Source organism: Hyalella azteca, unplaced genomic scaffold (genome assembly GCF_000764305.2).
Source record: "Hyalella azteca isolate HAZT.00-mixed unplaced genomic scaffold, Hazt_2.0.2 contig4474, whole genome shotgun sequence".
Taxonomy (NCBI): Eukaryota; Metazoa; Arthropoda; class Malacostraca; order Amphipoda; family Hyalellidae; genus Hyalella; species Hyalella azteca.
The window spans coordinates 26,503-50,931 of NW_025934688.1; the positions used below are offsets into that span (position 1 = coordinate 26,503).

The window sequence follows — 24,429 nt, forward strand, 5'->3', positions numbered from 1 at the left end:
CAATTAAAACTATAATACATAAAAATACTATAGGGTAATACACAATTAAGACTATAATACATAACTAATACTATAATACACAATTAAGACTATGATACATAATTAAGACTATAATACATAATTGAAACTACTATGCACAATTAAGACTATTATTCACAATTGCGACAATTATACACAATTATGACTATTATACATAATTAAACATAATAAACAAGACGTCACAACTATGACAATTAATCATGTATTCAGAAGTAAAAGCTTAACGAATTATCAAAGAAAAGAGCAACCAACATGCGACGAGCACGCGAATATTATTAATAAATTCTAATTCTAATATAATTGTATACAATATAATCATATATGCCTTATAATAATTCTAATGAACAATAATAATACGTGCACGCGACAATTACTCATATATACAAATTCTAATATAATTGTATACAATACAATTAAATATGCGTAATAATAATTCTAATGAACAATACTTATACGCGCACGCGACAATTATTCATATATACAAATTCTAATACAATTGTGTATTATATAGTAATTAAAATATTCGTTATACTAATTACAATTAATAATTAAGCTCACTAGGCAAGGAATATATGACACCGTCAGTGTCCCGGACGACGAGTATGAAGGAGGCTCGTCCCTGCGCCTGACGTGTCATTAATTAAAATAAAAAGCTTAACGAATTATCAAAGAAAAGAGCAATTATCAACATGCGACAATTATTAATAAATAAAAATTTTAATATAATTGTATATAATATAATTATATATGCGTTATAATAATTCCAATGAACAATAATTATACGTGCACGCAACAATTACTTATATATACAAATTCTAATATAACTATATATAATATAATCATATATCCGTAATAATAATTCTAATGAACAATAATTGTACAATAAATACAAATTCTGATATAAATGTATATAATATAATCATATAAATGTTATAATAATTCTAATTAACAATAATGCTACGCGCATAACACGTGCTCACTAGGCAAGGTATAAATGACACCATCGTTATAATAATTACAATTAACAATTATTAAGCTCACTAGGCAAGGTATATATGACACCGTCAGTGTCCCGGACGATGAGGATGAAGGAGGCTCGTCCCTGCGCCTGACGTGTCATGGACACGTACACACATCGTCCTGACCCCCCCACCCCCCACATCGTCACCCCGTCTTCGTGCTGTGGTAACACATTATATATATATTCGTATTTAATTTTTAAAATGAGTACAGGGAATCATCATTATTATACAAAAACAAATTGTATATTCACATTTAATGTTCGAAATGAGTATCGAGAATCATCATTATTATATAAAAAATTATATATTCAGATTTACTTACTGCTTAAATTAAAATGAGTAACGAGATTCATCATTATTATACAAAAAATTTATATATTCAAATATAATGTTCGAAATGAGTATCGAGAATCATCATTATATAAAAAATTTCGCGGTATAATTAATAATGAGGATAATAGCAATTAGTAAAAGCGTATAATGTATAGAACAATTGTTATACACGAGTGTTATCAGTATAATAGCAATTAGTATAACCGTGTAATGATATATATTTTCGGCTAAAATGAAGACACAATTAATGTTGCCACCCCTTCCACAGGAATATTATTAATTTAAATCTTCATGCTAACAACTATCTTATAGATTGTATAGAACATTTTATTGATAACAAAACATATCAATTTCTGACTTAATAAATAATAAGGACATAGCCTTCAGTTGAATAAATAATTCTTAGGCACATATTATTAGTAAAATTAGTGCATCTCTCATACGTTCCAAACATATTAAATTCGTAGTTAATAATTGCTAACAATATTGTCCTAATTAGCGCATTTCTCAACCAGTCGGATAAAAAATACTAATTACTGACTTGATAACTGTCAACAACATGGTTTAACTAATTAATTACTGACTTGATAATTGTCAAAAAAATACATCCTTTAATTATTTAATTACTGACTTAATAATTGTCAACAACATCGTTTAATTAATTAATTACTGACTTAATAATCATCAATAACATTTTTTATTATTTAATTACTGACTTATTAATCATCAAAATGAATAATTCTAATGAATTGTTCACCCTGACAGATAAAAAATACTAATTACTGACTAAATGACCGTCAAAAACATCGTTTAATTAATTAATTAATTATTGACCTAATAATCATCAATATGTATAATTTTAATGAACTGTTCATCCTGTCGGATAAAAAATACTAATTACTGGCTAAATGATCATCAAAAAGGTAGTTTAATTAATAATTCTAATGAACTGTTCACCCTGTGGGATAAAAAATGACTAATTACTGTCTTAATAATCATCATAAACATCGTTTAATTAATTACTAACTTGATAATCATCAAAAATGAATAATACTAATGAATTTCTTCGCCCTGTCAGATAAAAAATACTAATTACTTACTTAATAATCATCAAGAATAACATCATTTAATTAGTTAATTACTAACTTAATAATCCTCAAAAACATCGTTTAATTAGTTAATTACTGACTGAATAATCGTCAATAACATCGTTTAATTAATTAATTACTGACAATAATAACATCCTTTAATTATTCAGTTGCTGACTTAATTTTCATGAATAACATCCTTAAATTATTTAATTACTGGCTTAATATTCATCAAAATGAATAATTCTCTAATTATTCACCCTGTCAGTGGTGAGCGGGGCGGGCGCCTCCAGCAGCGTCTCCTCCGGCGTGGGCGTCAGGCCGCAGTAGCGGTGGTCACGACTACGCAACCTACAGCACTCACACATCTTAGTGGCTCACATTGTCCAAATAATGAAACACGTACTTACCCACCGCCCACACTCACACATCTTAGTGGCTCACATTGTCTAAATGATGAAACACGTACCTACCCACCGCCCACACTCACAAATGTTAGTGGCTCACATTGTCCAAATAATGAAACACGTACTTACCCACCGCCCACACTCATAAATGTTAGTGGCTCACATTGTCCAAACGATGCCAGCCACACTCACAAATGTTAGTGGCTCACATTGTCTAAATAATGAAACACATATATATTAGGTTAGGTTAGGTTAGGACTTATATTGTCAGCGGTATTGTCATAATTGTAGGTTATATTATAACATAATTGTAGGTTATAATATAACCTACATAATATAACCTACATAATTTATATAACCTACATAATTGTAGGTTATATAAACACATATCTTACCCACCGCCAAGCAAAAAATGGACGTAGCACTGATACGCTCTTTGGCGGGGCCCAAATGGGTCAGAATGACTCACAATTAATACAAAAGTCCCCTAATTTTTTCGAGTGCATGGGCCCCATCACATATGGTAATATATGAATATATATGAATAATAGAAAAATATATAATTCATATCAATGTATTTTGCAATACATAAATAAAATTAATAAAACGCTAGAAAAACATGACGGCTTTTACTATACATTTTGGATTTAAAATCATGTATTCAAACAAAATTTGTGAATGAACTTGTAATCATTATAATAAAATTCATTCATTAAAATTCATTACAATAAATTTTTAATTATTATTCACTAATGTTAGTTATTCACCGATAATTGTTGAGCCTCCGCTGCCGGTTGTTCTGGTGAAGCCATACCACCACAGCCCACCACACCACACGCAGTGCGTACAGAACTCTAGAACCTGCAGCATTAAGAACTTACTGCAATGTTATCAGTAAAACAGAACTCTAGAACCTGCGGCATTAAGAACTTACAGCAATGTTATCAGTAAAACAGAACTCTAGAACCTGCGGCATTAAGAACTTACTGCAATGTTATCAGTAAAACAGAACTCTAGAACCTGCAGCATTAGGAACTTACAACAGCAATATTATCAGTAAAACAGAACTCTAGATGTGTATAAGAGACAGCCCCTACATTCCCATGACACTAGGGGCATGCGTTTTAACTTGCCACCGGTTCGTTTGGAAATTGAAAGAAACGGTACAGTTTTTAATTGTGTGAAATATTTTAATGAATTACCTGATGATTTTAAAATCAATTGTTCTAAATTCAGTTTGAAGACTAAATTCCGCGATTTTATTCTTACTCGTTATTAATTTGACTCTGATTAGTTTCGTAAGATNGCCCTTGAAGACAGTGAATGCCACTGGAGACAGTGAATGCCCCTGGAGACAGTGAATGCCCTTGAAGACAGTGAATGCCCCTGGAGACAGTGGATGCCCCTGGAGACAGTGAATGCCCTTGAAGACAGTGAATGCCCCTGGAGACAGTGAATGCCACTGGAGACAGTGAATACCACTGGAGACAGTGAATGCCCTTGAAGACAGTGAATGCCACTGTAGACAGTGAATGCCACTGGAGACAGTGAATGCTCCTGGAGACAGTGAATGCCACTGGAGACAGTAAATGCTTCTGGAGACAGTGAATGCCTCTGGAGACAGTGAATGCCCCTGGAGACAGTGAATGCCCCTGGAGACAGTGAATGCCCCTGGAGACAGTGAGTGCCCCTGGAGACAGTGAATGCCTCTGGAGACAGTGAATGCCCCTGGAGACAGTGAATGCCTCTGGAGACAGTGAATGCCCCTGGAGACAGTGAATGCCCCTGGAGACAGTGAATGCCTCTGGAGACAGTGAATGCCCCTGGATACAGTGAATGCCCCTGGAGACAGTATATTGCACGGTCATGTTACAGCAGAGATAAGAGGGACTACGTGCCAGATGCACGTAAATGGAACAAACCTCTTCAGCCGTGCATGTCATCTGTCTTATCTAAACATGCTGGGCAGTTATCTGGGCAGTAATGAGATTTTAATAGATGCTACTAACCTAATCGCATATTTAGGCCTGGAGATAAAAGATTTGGACTAAACTAACAAGAATGAACAGCTCATACTTTATGCGCACATAAAAAGCCAGATATAATGTTAACCATTACTGATGATTGTAAAAGATTTCAGCAATAACGATTTATTCACAAGGAATGTGTCTATCAAAAAATGATTGTAATGGGAGTCTGTAATGAATAGGTATAGTGTTCGCTGCAACAACGAGTTTCACTGTTTGATGCGAGAGAAGGCCGCGCTCTAGTTAACATTTGTTTGTTAAATGATCACACAGCGTGTTCATATAGAGTGTTGAGTGCTGTATATATAGTGTTGAGTGCTGTATATAGTGTTGAGTGCTGTATATAGTGTTGAGTGCTATATATAGAGTATTGAGTGCTGTATATAGAGAGTTGAGTGCTGTATATAGAGTGTTAAATATGTCTCAACTGCAAATGTCTTTTGCTCTGTAGTCCAAGGCATCTCGAAGCTCACACGTGGTAGACTCTTAGATCAATCCGTCTTCTTAATGAATCTGAAACAAATAACAGGATTACTTGAGTATTGTGGAAATTATTCAACTTTTTATGAGCTCTGTTTTTTTTGTGTCACCCTGTATATAGAGTGTTGAGTGCTGCATATAGTGTTGAGAGCTGTAGCCGCGTGTATTTAGAGTGTGGAGAGCTGTAGACGCGTGTATATATAGTGTTGAGAGCTGTAGACGCGTGTATATAGAGTGTGGAGAGCTGTAGACGCGTGTATATAGTGTTGAGAGCTGTAGCCGCGTGTATATATAGTGTTGAGAGCTGTAGACGCGTGTATATAGAGTGTTGAGAGCTGTAGACGCGTGTATATAGAGTGAACATTGAGTACTGTATTGTATTGAGTGTTGAGTGTTGTACATAGAGTGTTGAGAGCTGACTATAGTGTTGAGTGCTGAAAGTAGAGTGTTGAGTGTTGTTTAGAGTGTTGAGTGCTGTATATATCATAAACGCAAGTGCTACACCAGTGTGATATACGATACTATACAATTTTTACAGATGGATAAGCGCTATCCTGTTGTAACTGTAACTGGTTTACGCAACTTAGTCGAATTGAATTTTAATCTTTTCATTATGGAATAGTTATACTGAGCGTTAATATTATGAGACTATAAATCATTCAACAAGTTCAAAACGAATGATTCCAATGAAGATGAAGAAAACATGAAAAAATTCACATTAAAAATTGAATTAAGTGACAGGATTTGTTAACAGGATCATAAATCCCAGAAATCAATAAAATAAGTGCATAGTAAATACGATACGTGTTTACTATATGATACTTACTTCTTCAATGAATATCAAATATTTCAAACAAACTATATACGTAATACTTCAAAGTGAAAAGTAATTCATCTTATAATAGCAAATAACCGAATAGAAGAAAATAACTCATGAGAACTTGATAGAAATTCATTTGTCGGAGTAGTCCTGGGGGACAACTTCTACTGTTTATCAGCATTAGTTCGCAACAAACATGCAGTTAGTTTTAAACTTTCAATTGCAATTCTGAGTGAGTGCCCCTAACACACGCCCCACACACGTATCGTGATTACCAATGAACAAAATTGTACCGGGATAATCGCACAAACAAACAAACAAACAACAAACTCACATCAACTGCAACCAGAAACTTAAGTGTGCGGCTCAATGCAAGCAACGGCTTCAACAATGTAACTGACGGTTCAAGTGTAATTCGAAACAAATCAAATTCAAAGTTATTGCTGTATTTTTTTTTTTTTTTTTTGCGACCAATGCTGGGTCCAGAAGAGACCTAATTCTTAAGGTTTGCATTTAAATAACGTAACTAAAAGATCTTCTGTTTAACATTAAAGTTAATTGTATCGATATATTTGACATTTACGAAATTAAGTAACACCAACTGTTCTAAGTCACGGCAAATTATTAAATGTTTTGAATAGATTTCGTGTCAAACGTTTTTCCTTAACTGCTTTCCAGACCGAGGCTTCATTTTTTCTATGAATAGAAATTGTGATTATTCATTGGAATTGTACGAGAGCGGCAACACTGGTGTGAGTGGTGTCTGTATACACTACTTATACGAAATCGATTGGAAACGACGGTATTGCTGACGACACAAGGCAGTGCACATACATTGTCCACATAATTGTGAGGTATCACTTCTAAAATTATTGCACTCGTTAAGCTTCATAATTACTAACTATAAATACTCATGATTAACTCATCCTTCACGGAACTGTTCAGAACTTCAGAGGTCCGTGGTTCCGACCGGATTTGAAACGATCAGATAGTTTAGGGTTTCGTTTAAACTTCTTTGAAAATAATTTTTCAAATAAAATTAAATCAAAATCTAACTCACATTCAGCGGCAAATGTCTACAATGATTTTCAAATTTTGCAGCAATAATCTAATTGCTGGATATTCAAATTATTTCCCGCGCGTATATCATAACTTTCACGGAAACAAGCACTCACCACTCGCCGATTCTGAACACGTGACTAACGAACGTAGTTCGTCATGCGCCGCGGTTGCTTACTTAATTAACAAAGTTAAACTCACATGGAGGAGGTTACTTACACTACACTACTTTATCCAGTTGAGCACATATTTATTATTTAAATATTATTAAAATCATCGTCCCTTTTAGTTATAAAATTGTCGAGACTAATCTAATAAGATGAAAATAAATTAACAAATGTTAAGAGCGGGATACCGATGAACGACGTACACAATTCGTACCTGAAGGAGTGTAGGCCGGGTTCACGTTTCTTGATTTTGAAGGAAACTCTATCAAAGACTGAATGGCAAACCATAACACTGTTGCCACAGCAAAAGTGAATATCAATAACACTATCATGTTTCTAATTTTAAGTTTAAATCAACGGCTAGAGCATCGCAATACAGACTTTGCTGTTACAAACATCCGCTCTGGACCGCAATATGTCGCACACCCTCCTGCCCAACTTCACACCTATGACTGGTCACCTAACTAACATTGTACCCCGAGAAGCGCATTGAAACTGCCATGAGATCACGGCTACATTGCTCACGGTACATTTAACTGCTTTCACTATTAATGTGGGATTTCTATTACTTAGCACATTTATCATAATATTTCAGCAATGACTAAATGCTCCGGATGGGCTGGACTTCAATTCATTTGCAATTATGTCATTCCATGAACATTACTCACTCTTTAGGTTGGTTTTGAATGAATTAGATGCATTCTTAGATATAATTTTAATACAATTACAAGAGGGTTATTAGAAAGATGAACTATGATGTCTGTTGTCGGTATCAGGAACTGGTACAGACACCGTGCAAGAAGATTCTAATCACAGTCCCAAGGTTGCGCTTGACAAGCGTACTTTGATCTTCATCGATGATTATGTTGACTTTGATTGCTTTCAATGTATATGACAATTGTACACTCAGTTACCAAAACGTTTGCTATATTGAATTAACATGAATTTTTAAGAGTATATAAGCCTTCAAACTACGCGTGTATTTTGATCGGGAAATTGATGATTGCTTTCCTGTAAATAGCCGAACTTAAATTGAGGTGTATTAACTTAGATTTTAGAACTCCATTATTATTGGTCCATTTCATGAATTTTTTTACTTTATGAATATAAACTCTAAATCTTGACTTGTATATCGTCGATCCTAATGTGACATGAACCCATTATACAGGTTTATTCACCGCACATACCAAGGCACTAACAAGCATGTGTGTACAAAAATATGTATAGTCCGTATAGTTTGACCTGTGTAGAACTATTAGTTTGCCATTTCATGAAATTTTTAGTATAAACTATGATCATTTAATCATATGAGACAATACCTCATCTAATAATAATTCATTATATACACTCGGTGCGTATAATGTGCATATATAGTGCAGCTTTCATTGAAGACCAGAGAAAACTTCTTATTGGCAATTTTCTTATAGTTTTCTCCTTTTAAGCGAATTATTAAATTAAAATTTCAAATTTCAGAACTCTTCCCCTACTGTTGCAGAATTGCAGAACTCTTCCCCTGCTTGATAAAATGTAGCAGAACTCTTCCACGACTTGATAATGAATGTAGTTACATTCGGTACGTCATAAATTATAATTAAATTTCAATTGGAAACCATATATTTTAATTTTCAAATCCTATCAAAAACCTAATTTGCATAATATAGAAAAATAATAAAAAAAAAATTGTCAATAAGAAATGCTCGCGGGTCTTTAATGAAACCTGCATTACAGAACAACTTCTGCGGAACACTGTACATAATGTAAGTTCCGTACAGTATAACAAAGAATACTCCGATCAAAGAATACTCCGTTCACAGTATAATTAAATAAACACATACCAAGGCACTAACAAGCATGTGTGTACAAAAATATGTATAGTGCGTATAGTTTGACCTGTGTAGAATTATTAGTTTGCCATTTCATGAAATTTTTTGTATAAACTATGATCATTTAATCATATGAGACAACATCTCATCTAATAAGAACTCATTATATACACTCGGTGCGTGCACTGTGCGACAGTGTGCGTATACTGTGCATAGTGCAGGTTTCATTGAAGACCAGAGAAAATTTCTTATTGTCAATTTTCTTATTGTTTTTTCCTTTTAGGCGAATTATTTAATTAAAATTTCAAATTGCAGAACTCTTCCCCTACTGTTGTAAAACAGCAGAACTCTTCCCCTACTTGATAAAATGTTGCAGAACTCTTCCACTACTTGATAATGAATGTAGTTACATTCGGTACGTCATAAATTATAATGAAATTTCCATTGGAAACCATATATTTTAATTTTCAAATCCTATCAAAACCATAATTCAGAGAATATAGAAAAATAATAAGAAATGCTCGCCAGTCTTCAATGAAAACTGCATTACAGAACAACTTCTGCGGAACACTGTACATAATGTACGCTCCGTACAGATGATCAAAATGTGATCAAAGAACTCCTGTCTCAATTCGCAGTATAAATAATTAATAGTATAATTCGAATAGGCCAAATCTGGCCTGTCGTCTATTCGTGACACATAAAAATTTATACGACTTGTTGGGGTTTCGAACCCACAACTCAGGGCTATAATCAAGTTGTTATAAACCACCCAGCCGCCTAGTCAATTCCGAGCAGAACTGTAACAGGAAGCTGGTATCAAACCCACACTTCACGTTAGCTGCTTAAATAAACTTTCTTCACTAAATACGGACAAAGAAGAGTTACAAATACTTTGTAACTCATGCAGGAACAAAGAGACTGTCACATCAAGTGACAATAATATAACAGCGTTTAGACAACTCAGCACGTACGGACATTAGTACAAATTCATAAAGTGAATGTAATGAAATAAACTAAAAATAAATGAAATTATTAGAAGTACAAATAAAAAATAAATTCATAAAATTAAGTTGGAGTTATATTTATTTTTATTGCGCTTGGATTTTAGTTCATTGTTCGGAAAATTGACTTTGTTTAACATTCATGTTTAATCATCGCTATATAACTATGAATAATTTAGGCATTGATTCGATTTTTTCTATTTACATATGATATATACAAGTTAGGTCAAGATTACAATGATGGGTCGTGAGTTTAGTTTGAGCTAAGGTCTCATGCCAATGCATTAGGCCGAATAATGATCATGTTAATCTATTAATGTTCTTCGAAAGTGGGATGTTGAGATGGCATACCTCCATCAATGTGCTGCGAATGTAGAATGTTGGCATTGAATACCTCAATGTGCTACGAATGTGGGATGTTGGCATTGCATACCTCAAAGAGCTGCAAATGTGGGATGATGGGATGGAATACCTCTAATTATTTTCTGATTTATCATGCCTCTGAATAATTCCGGTATTTGATTGATTTCACCAGGAACTTATATCAGAAGATCACCCGTTACATTTTATTATACTTATTCATCACTTAAGTCCTTAATCAAGTAACGATTTACGTTATAATAAATTAAATTTTCGTAGATCGAAATGACATGAAGAAGACGAATTGCTTAATGGCCTTCAGTGCTGTGAGTTTGGTCTTGATAAGAGCGAACAACATTTGCTCTTGAGAGATAAATTATTAATACGAGTCCTTCATTGCCCAATGAGATAAATCATTACAGAAAATTTTTATCGATTCGATACAGAGATAAGGTCCCAGAGACAGATGTTTGTCATCTAGGCAGGGAAAACATCAATGAGTCGATAAATTTCTATTGTTCCGTATAACAAATTATGTAAGGTATAGAAACAAAGAAACCGAATAACATTACTATCTCGTCAGTAAATAATTAATCTCCATTTAACTTGAAATGTTTTTTTTTTTTGCACCCTAGAGTACTGGAGCGGAAAAAATTCTGTTCGTGTATAAATAATTTTTGGTTGAATGTAGTTCCAGCATTGCATTAAAAAATATACAAAACATTTGTAATCTTTTATAAATCAAACTTCCCTTACTTCGTCAATTTCAATCAATATAATGTAATTTGATTTCACATACAGTGAGATATACAACGACAAAATTAAGTATCAAGTTTCACTACCGGTAAAAAAATAATTTTCCACATGGGAAAGTCCTTCTTTAATGATGTAAAAACTGTTTATTACCGACTCTGCAATATTCTATAAGAAATTAAAAAATCATCCATGAGAGTAAATTTTCACTTGATCGTGTTTTGTTTGTGTGCTACGTAGTTCCTGCGTGTCCGCTTTTCCTTTTCGAAGTGTGATTGTAAGGTTGGCAAACATGCTTTTTGATAATTGTTCATATATATCAATGTACTGGAATGTTTTGTGTTTATGTGTAAATTTAGCTCTGTTAATTACTTATCATGAATTTAGTTTGAAACTCGAAATATTTTTATTTGTTGTTTGTAATCACCAGCATGGATTGTTAGCTTTCTCATGATATTGTACGGTTGGTACCTGAGCCAGCCAGCATTTCACTCCGTGAGGTGGAAGGTAAAGGATGTGTACGCTGCTCCCAACCTTGATTGTGCTTAATAATTGAGTGAATATTCCTAAGAATTTGATTACATGTACTCAAAATTGTAATCTATTTTTCAGAAAAATCATCTAAGCTGGAGGTATCGGAGCGACCTTCATCTTTCGGACGGATCTCCCGGCAACAGTCAAGTGAGTTCACAAACTTTCGGCCCAGGCTTGGGTGCCACGTAGATTGCCGGATGAATGTACCCAAGTACTAAGAATTTCCCTTACTTAGATTCTAATCCACGATCAATTGAATTCATTTTGTTATATGTTCATTTGAATGATTACTCGAGGTAACTTTTAAAAATTTATTTATATCTATCTTGCGGTTACTACGATTGATATAAGATTTACCAAATTACCATATGTTCTTACGTCCAACACGTCGACTCCGAGCTCAGGAGTCAGCTTTGTTTATTGTAACTTTCAAGAACTTAAAGTTGTCAGATGAGTAAAGTTTTCATGCATTATTACAGTTTACTGAAATAAGAGTAGACGAGTTAAAGGCAAGTGTGCTTCTATTGATTTGGATTCGTATTGACTAGTATTGATGAATGTTCAATCACTTCAATGGACTGTGGACACTTGTAGTCAGATTCCTGATGAAACACTCTTCCACACGTGCGCTGCACTGGCCTTTGCGAAGGTTTCTTCTTGTACTAAGCTTCTTCGTTACACAGCACGGCAAAGCTTAAGCTCGAAGTTCCTAACCTCAAGCCTGGAGTTATCTTTGGTCTCATCTATGAATACTATGATTGTTTCTGCAAATGATACGTATTAACTCTATAATACAAAGGGCATAGTGGCAAACCACAGATTTTTTAGAATCAGCTCATTTTTAATTTCCTCATTTACCCAAGATTTAAATCAATTTCTTATGTATGATACTGCTGGTATCCAGGATACTTTACTGGTCTACTTATAGGACTCACAAATGAACTTGAGGGAGAGTCTAAAAAACTCTCTGCTTTGCCACTATGCTATTGAGTATTGATGAATGTTCAATGGAGTATGGACTGTGGACACTTGTACTTGTAGTCGTTTCACTAAGCTTCTTCGCACAGCACGACAGTCGACAAAGCTTAAGCTTGAAGTTCCTAACCTCAAGCCTGGAGTTATCTTTAGTCTCATCTATGATTATTTCTGCAAATGATACTTATTAACTCTATAATATAAAATATTTAGCCATTGCATAATAGTTTTATGACGCATCTGTCAGTGTCATCTGTGTTCATAAGTTTTTTGATTAGTTTATCATTAGATGTTTTTATGATGCTTTAAAAAGTGCAAGCTTGTACTCTATGCTTAAGAAAATTTGCCTTGGAGATAGAACCTATAATTTCTGCTGGTGCTGAGCAGCTGATGTATATTAGAAGATATTCTCCCAAGTGTCACCATTTCTGTGAGATATATTGTCTTCATAGAAATAGAATTCTAATTTATGAAGATTGAGAAAAAAAATTTAACGGTTTCACATCATAAATCACATGAACTGTTAGTGTGCAGTCTAGTGATAAACAGGTGAATGAATAGAAATGTTTTGGAACACAAAAACAGGATAATTGACCTTATGAGCCAGTATTTTACATTGAAAACATCAACCAGTGTAGCATATAAGTTAGGTATTTATGGGGAAAGCACCTTGATGCAAAATTGTGTACTTGTGAAATGTTTAGCCCAAAATCTGGAAAATGCATTGTGTTTATGATGAGTTTATCAATAATATAGTAGTTATAATTGACAAATTCACTACAATGGAGCCTGATTTATGCTAGAAAATTTTGCCAATATCTAGGCTACACCTTCTTGACCAAGGGTAAAGGGTTGTTATCAATTCATTTTCGAGCCAAAGTGCAATGCACTTTAGTTTTTAGCTAGATTCTTGTTAAAAGATACACAACAGATCATTTGGTAAAAGAATTTGCTCTGCTTTCAAATTAAGAAATTGAACTTATTACTAAAATTTTTTGGCTTTCAATGTGAATCAATTTAAAAAAAAAAATTAAATAAATAGACATAATATAATTTTCCTTGTGTAAATGTTTTCAACTCTGAAAATGACAAGCAAACTATCCTTTTACAATGTCTTGATAGCTCCCAACCTAGCAACAGGACTTTGACACTATGATTTTGAATAGAGCTAAATGCTATGGATTTCTGAAAAGTTCTGTACAGTTGAATCTTTATCTATCAGTCCCATGTGCTGTCAATGAATTGGAAATATCTTCAACTTATTTGAATTTAATAATATACCATTATATAATGGCTGATGACAACAAATGACTTCATTGGTTCAATCAATTAAGGTTGACCTTCTGGTATTGCATGCCGTTTTTCTACTTTGATTGAATAAAATTTTCAATTCATCCTTATCTGGGTGGCTGAAAAGACAGTGGCAATATTAATTAAAATTTAAACAGATTGAATTATTTTATTTTCAATTAATTTAAATGATACCTCATTTTCTGTTTGTTTGTATTTCCTAGTATATTTTATCTTTAAACTTTTGATGACAGTAGCTAACTTTTTTTTTTAAATTTGGCTGTTAGATACAAATAGTGCGTTAAAAATAGTCGGTGTCTTCAGAGACTTCAATTCAAACAACTCAATGTGTTAGTTTAACATAGAGCTGATGATTCCATGCCTTACATTACTGTTTGAGGCAAGTCGTCCATCATGCTTAGGTCATCAATAATGTATATATGATACCAGTCTTTTATCCATTACTGTAAAACAACATCAACTGTAACACATGTAATTCGATTGTATTTGTAATTTTGCTGTTAAAACAATTTAATTCACATATGATTTGAATTTGTGCAGTGTTACTGTAACGACTCAGCACTCACAATGGACCAGACGATAATGCAGCAAGCAGTGATGGGCTCTAATGATGAGGTGGTGTGCAGTGTCATCCAGCCCCCAATGGATGACACTGATGCAACTCCACCTAACAACTCCCTTGGTTTGAACTCAGTGGAATGCGGCAGCATAGATGTTGCAGCTCCCTCTCTCCCCATAATTGAAAAGCCGGCTCCTACCTATGATCAGGTTAGCTAACTGATTTTTATTGAAAACCATCCAGAAGCCATATCAAATTTTCTTTTTGTCCTAATCCTGTACTTCTTTGAATTTACACTGAAATGCCACTTACCTTATTTTATAATGGAGTTCATATTCTTGAATATCTTATTGCATGTTATGAATTATAATAGGATAACCTTACTTGGTTCTAGCTCTGTATTAAACCGTATGTTATATGAATGTAAAGCTAAATTGATAATGGATTGTGAGGAATTGTCAGAGAATAAGCATGAAATGTCTTCTGTTGCTCTGGAATCATATGCAATTAGAGATGAGTTTTGCTGAAATCAGTATCATCTTCTTGATATGATTATGCCTTTGGTAACATTTGAGAAATTTTTGCTTCTTAGTTCTATTTACGAGTGTATTGCACTAGTTTTAACAGGGTAAATACTAAATGTTTTAAATAAAATTCATAAAGTTTATTGGCAAACTGTTTGACTGCTTAAAATAATTGCAGCTTAGTACTTAACCTTTGAATGTCTCTATTTCCTGGTACTTGAAATAAGTTTCAACAAAAAATTTCTAATGTAATTTTGTTCCATCAGTTGTTTCCCGCTCTGAAGATCAGCGGCGATGGCCTCAACTCCTTCATGACAACGAACATCCCCAGCGCTGCTGCCACGGCTCAGAGCGGAGGCTGGGGTGCGGCAGCTCGCAACAACGACGCTATGCGCATCCAGTCCTCTATTGTGACTCAGGTTTGTCCTCTATTGTGACTCATGTTTGTCCTCTTTGTGACTCAGGTTTGTCTGTTATTGTGACTCAGGTTTGTCCTCTTTGGTGACTTTTTGTCCTTAATTCTGACAAGTTTGTCCTCAATTTTGACCCAGGTTTGTCCTTTATTGTGACTCAGGTTTGTCCTCTATTGTGACTCAGGTTTGTCCTCTATTGTGACTCAGGTTTGTCCTCATGTGACTTTTTGCCCTCAATTATACTCAGGTTTGTTGTCCTCTATTGTGACTCAGGTTGGTCCACTTTGGTGACTTTTTGTCCTTAATTCTGACAAGTTTGTCCTCAATTTTGACCCAGGTTTGTCCTCAATTGTGACTCAGGTTTGTCCTCAATTGTGACTCAGGTTTGTCCTCTATTGTGACTCAGGTTTGTCCTCTATTGTGACTCAGGTTTGTCCTCTATTGTGACTCAGGTTTGTCCTCAATTTTGACTCAGGTTTGTCCTCTATTGTGACTCAGGTTTGTCCCTTTGTGACTTTTTGTCCTCAATTATGACCCAGGTTTGTCCTATATTGTGACTCAGGTTTGTCCTATATTGTGACTCAGGTTTGTCATAAATTCTGACCCAGGTTTCTTCCGTGACTCAAGCTAGCAGCTGGCTAAGGTGTTCGGTTTTGTGTTACAATCCTAATGCTAGTGTGCAAGATTCCTCAATAACTCTTCACTTCTTGAGTTTTGGACCTATGATTGTGATGCATACCATATCTCTTAGCTTTAGTCAACATTTACTATTGTTGCACATTAATGAAATTGTACGTGCTGAGATCTAGTAAAATGAAAATGGGTATTTCAAGCATTCATTTAATATTCAACAGGTTTCATTTCATATGTAAATGATTTATTTTCCTTCATTAGGTATTTGACGTTCGTCATGAAGAGCGAGCAAAGATTGATGGGAACAACCAGTTTGGTGAGTCTGCCTCATCTTCCATCTGTGCGGACATCACCAAAAAGACCGGCGCTCACATCGAAATTTCCTCTGCAAAGGATCACAGCCTAACTTTCTTGGTTACGGGAAAATCTGATGCGGTTGCCAAGGCTCGAAAACTTGTGCTTGAAAAGTTCCAAGCTCAGATGCGTCAGACCATCAAAATCCCCAAGGTAATTTCTTACTTTACCTTTAGTGAAATTTGATGGAACTTATCTCATACTTTAGCATCAGCTTTACATGATACACATTACACTAGTATTTTTTACTCGAATGAGTAAATCAATTATATATTCAACTCTATTTATGTATATGTATAATATATATTTTCTAATTTGTCTCGTTTTAATTCAATTTGTTGTTAGAATTAGAGCAAAGTTAAGAGTATAATATTATTTCAGGAGCACCACAAGTTCCTGCTTGGCAAGAAGGGTAAGAAACTTCAGGACCTCGAGTTGAGCAGCTCTACTAAGATCCAAGTGCCTCCTGCCAATGATCCTTCTGATGTTGTCACCATTTGCGGAACCAAGGAGAGCATCGACAAAGCATTGCATGAAATTCGCATCATTTCAGACGAGCAGAGTAAGCAGGCTTATGAGGTCGTAGAAATTCCTAAGATATACCATCCATTTGTGTGCGGTGCCAACAACAGCACCATTGCTAACCTGATGGCCGAATATGGAGTAAGGATCAACGTGCCTCCAGTGAGTGTCATGAAGGATGAACTCACCATCACTGGTGAGAAGGACAACGTTCTCAAGTGCAAGGAGATAATCAACAAAACTTACCGTGATATGGAGGCTAAATGCCAGACTGTCTCGGTGGAGGTGCCCAAGAACCAGCACAAGTACGTTATCGGCAATCGAGGCTGCAACATTGCAGAGATTTTGCAGAAGTTCAATGTGAGTGTAGAAATGCCTCCTCAGGACTCCAATTCGGCCTCTATTACGCTGCGAGGAACCCAAGATAAGCTTGGCAGCGCACTGACGATGGTTTACGACAAGGCAAACAGCATGGTACAGAGAGAGATCACTGCCCCTGCTTGGCTCCACCGCTACATCATCGGGCGTAAAGGAGCTAATATTAACAAGATCACCCAGGATTTCCCTCAGGTTCACGTGGAGTTCACTGACAAGGGGGAAATTATCAAGATTGAAGGACCCCTTGATGAGGTGGTGAAAGCCTGTGAGAGGCTCGACTCTATGATCAAGGAAATGATGTCTCGCCTTACTCAAGATCAGATAATTGTGGACCCAAAGTTCCATAAACACATTATTGGTAAATCCGGCGCTAACATCAACCGCATCAGAAACGAAACCAACGTCATAATCAACATCGAGCCAAATGGCAACGTGATCAGGCTAGAAGGTTCCCCAGAAGCCGTTGCTCAGGGCAAGCAAGAGCTGCTTGAGCTCGTCAAGAAGATGGAAAATGAGAAGGAGCGGGACATCATCATCGAGCATCGTCTGCACCGCAGCATCATTGGCACCAAAGGAGAAAAAATCAAGGAGATCAGAGAAAAGTTCAATCAGGTCCAGATTTCGTTGCCAGATTCAGGCCAGAAAAACGATATTGTCAAGATCCGCGGCCCCAAGGAGGACGTTGATGCTTGCTACAAGCACCTGCAGAAGCTTGTGAAGGAGCTGCTCGAGGATAACTATCAGATCAAGGTGCCCATATTCCAACAATTCCTCAAGTTCATCATCGGCAAGAGTGGAGCCAACATTAACAAGGTCAGTTGTTTCTCTTAGTCCTAGATCAACCACAGAAATTCTCTTCCTCTGTTCAGTAATTCCATTCTTCGATATACTCGGAGTGTTGATTAATTATTCTGAAAACTTTTTTTCATGATTTTCTAGCTGTCATTTCCTTGTTGCTGACTGTATTAATGATTTTAACAGCATTGTCAATGGAATTTTAATGGATCATGTCTATTATGTTCCTTCCTAACCGCTCATTCTAAGACACCTGTTAAATAAAATTTGCTAGACATCAACCTAGTCATTTATATTAATTAAGTTTGACTGGTTGAAGACAAATTTTTTTCTGTCCACAGATTCGTGCAGAAACGAACACGCGCATTGACCTCACCTCGAACGACCAGGGCAGCGATGAGATCATCATAATCGGCCGCAAGGAGAACTGTGAGAAGGCCAAGCAGCGCATCCATGAAATACAAGAGGAATTGGTGAGTCTTTCTTTTCCAGGATGAGGTGCACTTGCTAGAATATGTCCGACATTTCCATTTTTATTTCTGACATTTCCTTACATCATTGCAATCTCATTTTTTCGAGTCTAGGAAATATTAATATGTTGTATCTAGCAATGTTGTTCGTAATTGTCAATATTTTGGAAACATTTCCTGGCTATTTAAACATCTGAACATTATTAACGCCAGAAACTTGTGTTTTAAGCACACCATTTGTGTAGCTCCTGAATGGATCCATTATACAATTGAAATCAAATCTCTTAATGTTTCCTCCATCGCTTTATGAAAATGTAGTCTTTGTAAGTATTTTTATTGATCATCCTAATAATGGAACATGTAAGACATGCCTATCTTGTTTAGGATGTAGAGGCAAGGCACGTAGAATCAAAATCAAATCTCTTAATGTTTCCTCCATTCATTCATTCATGAAAATGTAGTCTTTGTAAGTATTTTTATTGATCATCCTAATAATGGAACATGTAAGACATGCCTATCTTGTTGAGGATGTATAGGCAAGGCACGTAGAATCAAATCAAATCTCTTAATGTTTCCTCCATCGCTCCATGAAAATGTAGCCTTTGTAAGTATTTGTATTGATCATGCTAATAATTTCTGGTTGCAGGCAAACATCGTCGAGGTGGACATCATGGTGCCTGCTAAGTTCCACAACTCGATCATCGGACAGCGAGGTCGCCTGATCCGCAGCATCAGTGAGGACTGTGGTGGCGTTACCATCAAGTTCCCACCTGCTGATAAAAAGTCTGATAAGGTCAGACCTGCACCTTTATTTTCCAGTGTCTTTGGATTTTGATTTCCGCCTGCTGATGAAAAGTCTGATAAGGTCAGACCTGCACCATTATTTTCCGGTGTCTTTGGATTTTGATTTCCGCCTGCTGATAAACAGTCTGATAAGGTCAGACCTGCACCATTATTTTCCAGTGTCTTTGGATTTTGATTTGTGCTGTTTAGCTATATTTTGTCGGTGTTTTTAAAATCCTGTAATGTGGTATTATTTCGGAGATGATTTGCAGTTAAAATAATTTTTTCATATATGATTTTTTACTGGAAATATGAAAAAAATTTACGTTGTCAAATGTAAAGTTGGAATTAGGTTTTTAAGTGTTATTATTTCGGATTCAAGTATTATATTTCTTCTTATATTTGTATATAAGAATGTATAAATATGAGTATTCTGTTGCCCAGGTCACCATTCGTGGGCCTAAGGAAGACGTGCAGAAAGCCAAGATGATGCTCGTGGAGCTCAGCAATGAGCGCCAGCAGTCAGGCTTACTTAATATGCACACATGTGATCGTTTTAGGATTGTCTACTAAATTTATTCTCGTTATGCTTCAATGATGTATTTTTTTTTTCTTGAAGATTGTCTAGAACGCGGCTGTAATTCTTACCATCTGCCTCACAGTTTTGATATTTATAATAATAGATTCACTAAACTAAACTAAATTCACTAAACTCCATCGTTTCAGGTGACCATCAAAGGAGGTGTTGAGTGTGTGGCTGGAGCCAAAGCTCGCATTCTGGAAATTGTGAACGATCTTGAATCTCAGGTTGGTACATTGATATTTATGTAGACAATCCGCAATTGACTTTCTAGTAATGAACCATTTCAGCTCATTTTCTTCCCGCACGAAAGATGGAAATAAGTCTTGTGATGTTATTGAAATGTATGATATTAATTTATTTTTTAGAATGCTATTAATTTCGCCCCATGTAAACATAAATTGAAATTACCACCTTGTCATATTCAAAGTGATGAATACATAATTATTTCAATGTCTTAGTGCATTCTTGAAGCTCTTTCGCCAAGTCTTATTCATATATGCATGAAGTCAATATCCAAACCTTGATGCCATCCAGCTCCATGCTAATTTTGTTATTTATTTATTCCGATTCTCGCTTCGCGTTAGTCAGGACATGGGGGGGTGAATATTTATGTTAGTTTGACTTCTGCTAATCTTGATAGGCGAGCGTTTGGTCAACCCCCATTGTCACCACCGCACCCTGATAGTTATGAGATGATATTTATGTTAGTTTAACATCTGCTAATCTTGATAAGTGAGCGTTTGGTCAACCTTCAACTTAACCATCGCTTCCTGATAGTTATGAGATGATATTTATGTTAGTTTAACGTCTGATAATCTTAATAAGTGAGCGTTTGGTCAACCCTCATTATCACCACCGCACCCCGATTGTTATGAAATATTTTGGTTAGTTTGACGTCTGATAATTTCTAGGTAAATTATATCGTCGCTCCCTGATGTTTATGAGCTGGATATTTGTTAGTTCAACGTCAGCAAATCTTGACAGGTGAGCGTTGATGTGGTGATCCCTCAACGCCACCACGGCACTCTAGTTGTTATTAGATGATATTTATGTTAGTTTGACGTCTGCTAATCTTGACAGGTGAGCGTTGATGTGGTGATCCCTCAACGTCACCACCGCACGGTCATGGGCCAGAGGGGCTCTAATGTACAAGGCATCCAGGCGCAGCACAACGTCGAGATCAAGTTCCCTGAGAGAGCGACCCCTGAGGAGCTGCAGAGGAGAGAACAAGAGGAACCCACGGATGAGGTCAATTAAATGCATTTGTAAATGTTTAACTTGGCAAGCATTGATAAATTCATGGTAAATAGGGATAAATGCATTTATATAAATCTTGAATTTGGCAAGCATCAATCAATTCATGGTAAATAGGGATTGGAATTTTTATTAACTTGAGTAATTTTTTGTGGAGGAGGGCAGGGGGAGGCGCGGGGTTTCTTATGCAGTTTTTTGACATGAAAAATCATTACATTCTATTTTTACGCCTTTTCTGAGCAAATAGTATTTGTTTTGTTTGTGTGTTTGACTAGTCTCACTGAAAATTAATGTTTTCTGTGTTACGCTTCTATTTTATTGATAGAATTAAGTTGTAATTTCATGCAATTATTAGTTTTAATTGATGTACTAATGGTGGTTATGGTAATGTAGGTGCGGCCTTGCGACATTGTGCGTCTGAAAGGCTCTGCTGAAGCTTGCGAGGCTGCAAAGAAGGCACTGCTGGACCTGGTGCCCATCACTGAAGAGGTGCACGTGCCCTTCAAATATCATCGCTTCATCATCGGCCAGCGCGGCCAGGCTGTCAAAGCCTTCATGACCGAGTTCGACGTTAACATCCAGGTGAATATTTTCCTTCAAACCTAGGAAATTCATGACGCATTATTAGTGAAACGTTGAAATATCATGCTTTGCTAATTCTTTTTATTGTCAATGTTTGAAAACTGGATTATGAAGGTCATTTTGAAACTCTGTGATCTATTAATGATTAAGTTTCCCCTATTCAGATACCACCTGCATCAGCAGAAACCGATGTCATCAAAATAGTAGGTCTTGCCAGCAACGTGCAGAACGCAAAAGAAGGACTCCTGAAGAAGGTGGAAGAACTGGAAGCAGAAGAAGTGGACAAAGCCGCTCGCAGCTTCCAGCTGTCGATCAACGTCCAGCCTGACTACCATTCCAAGATCATCGGCAAGAAGGGATCGGTTGTGTCCAAGATCCGTGACAAGTACGGCGTAAACATTCAGTTCCCGTCCAAGAATGATGAAGATCCATCGCTCATAACCATCACTGGATATGAGAAGAGTTGTGAAGAGGCTCGCCAGGCTATCATGGACATCACTGGAGACCTCGACACGTTCGTCAAGGTTCCCATTGAGATCGACCAGCGCGTGCATTCCCGCCTCATCGGCTCCCGTGGCAAGGCCATTCGCAAAGTCATGGACGATTATAAGGTGGGAATCAGTTACGAGTTTCATTTGAAATTTATCATAATAATCATTGATTAGTTCATTATGAAAATTTATTAACCATTATTTGGGTTCACGTATTTAAATTTAGACTTATTTATTTTATAAATTTATTTTGTAATAATCCATAATTCTTGTGGTTTTACTACAATTTTCTCGCATTAGGTATCGATCACTTTCCCTCGAGATGAGACCACCCCCAACACGGTCGTGATCTCAGGAGCTGAAGCAAACGTTGACAAGTGCGCTGAGGAGCTCCTGAATCTTGCCGAGGAGTACATGCAGGACATCTTGGAGCGCGAGGACATGAACATGTACAGCGCCTCAAGGCCTCCTCCTCGAGAGTTCGGTGCCTGCCTGGACATGGGCTTGAAGGGAGAGCAGGAGCCCCTGGAGCAGAAGTTTGCCGAAGAGGCCGAACAACAGGCGGCTGACGGCAACTGGGCTGAAGCTGAAGTTGTAGAGGTACGCAAGCCTCTTGCCAAGTCGAAGCCTGCTCAGAACGGCGGCACGCATCTCACCAATGGATCTGCTGGACCTAATAAGCAGGTAATACCATCTTCCGTACACTAATCTTCTTTAACATTAACATTGGAGTCATCACTTCGTTTTATTGCAGTTCAATCGGTCAATTTAGTGAATTATTTATTCGATTCATTATTTGGTTTATCTCTTGATGCATTTGCTGCCTAGAGAAGACTCGAAGCATTTCAGGTATGAAAATGCATTGCATTTTGCAACAACTTGCCTGAAATTCTCATCCCGTGCAGGGCTTTGTGGTCGCGGGTGCTCCCTGGGCGCAGGAAGCTCCTAACATGAACTCCTCGCAAGACTTCCCGTCAATGGGCAAGAAGGCTACGGCGTCTGTTCCTCAGATGTCATCTGCTTGGGGCCCCAAACGATAATTCAGAGGCCTTTCGTCGGGAGCCTGAAGCTCGTTTGGCAGCTGAAAATGCACTGGCATCTTGACTCAAGTGCCTGTGCGTGTGTCTTGCCTTCGAAAGGAGCGTAGCTTCCTGTATTCATTGGTTGCTACTGCAAATTTGTTCTGCATTATTTGAAGCCTCTGCATTGAAGGAACTGTGAAATCGACTTGCTGGTTATACGGTTCCTCCGGAGCTGCCAGATTGCCAGACTAGTGTTTCATATTTGTTTCATAAATTAGTGGAGAGCTGTAGTAGCTAGTATAGTGACGCTGCCGCTGTTGCGCTGCCAACATTTTTCATATTATATTTGTGTTCTCTGGGTAAGTTTGGTTTGCTGGAGGAAGGACCTTTTTGTGTTCCTCTCTGCTCTTGCTCACTTGTCTGGTTATTATCGTAGGGGGCATTGTTTGCCGTACTCTTAACGTAGCTATACTATGCTGCGTTAACAAAGGGTTTAGTTGTTGAAACCTATATAGTTTGGTTTGGTGTATTTGTAGTGTTCTTTTAGTTATTTTTTTACTCATATTGAACTGTTTCTCTGAGCAACTTCGCGTCCTAAGTCTCTCTGCCTTATTTTTGATGGCCTTGCTATGTCATTTTTTTTCTCAAGCGACGCTTCTAGTGCTCTCCTGTAGAGCTTCGGCATTTTTCTTTGCTCGGCTTTAAAGTAAACAGACTACCTTGATTTCTTTATGGACTTTCCTCTCGTCTTGATCGATGATACTTCTGTCGGTGCAAGCACCTCTTGAGGCGCTTCGCTTTCTTTTCTCTGTGGTCGATCTGAGTCTTGCTTCATGGTTTGGGGGAATCGTGAAGTCTCCGAGT

At 36.6% G+C, this 24,429-nt stretch overlaps 2 protein-coding genes across 2 annotated transcripts in view; one reads left to right on the forward strand and one right to left on the reverse strand.

The window, feature by feature from the left end:
* LOC108668812 overlaps positions 1-2,850 on the reverse strand; it is a gene marked incomplete at its 3' end in the record, with an annotated part of 28,723 nt that extends 25,873 nt beyond the window's left edge. Inside the window, exons 1-2 of the mRNA XM_018156063.2 lie at positions 2,743-2,850; positions 1,081-1,219 (exon numbers count right to left, since the gene is read on the reverse strand). Coding sequence (XP_018011552.2) covers positions 1,081-1,219; positions 2,743-2,850 — 247 coding nt within the window. The remainder of the gene's footprint in view (positions 1-1,080; positions 1,220-2,742) is intronic.
* Positions 2,851-11,858: 9,008 nt separating this feature from the next.
* On the forward strand, positions 11,859-24,207 carry LOC108668813 (vigilin). Its single transcript, XM_018156064.2, has 15 exons — positions 11,859-11,889; positions 11,995-12,063; positions 14,743-14,970; positions 15,552-15,704; positions 16,593-16,838; positions 17,067-18,398; positions 18,722-18,853; positions 19,497-19,643; positions 20,078-20,197; positions 20,360-20,440; positions 21,297-21,464; positions 21,864-22,052; positions 22,217-22,663; positions 22,844-23,227; positions 23,449-24,207. Exons 3-15 carry the CDS (start codon positions 14,770-14,772, stop codon positions 23,581-23,583), a joined length of 3,735 nt encoding a protein of 1,244 aa, XP_018011553.1. The 5' UTR covers positions 11,859-11,889; positions 11,995-12,063; positions 14,743-14,769; the 3' UTR covers positions 23,584-24,207.
* The last annotated feature ends 222 nt before the right edge of the window (positions 24,208-24,429 follow it).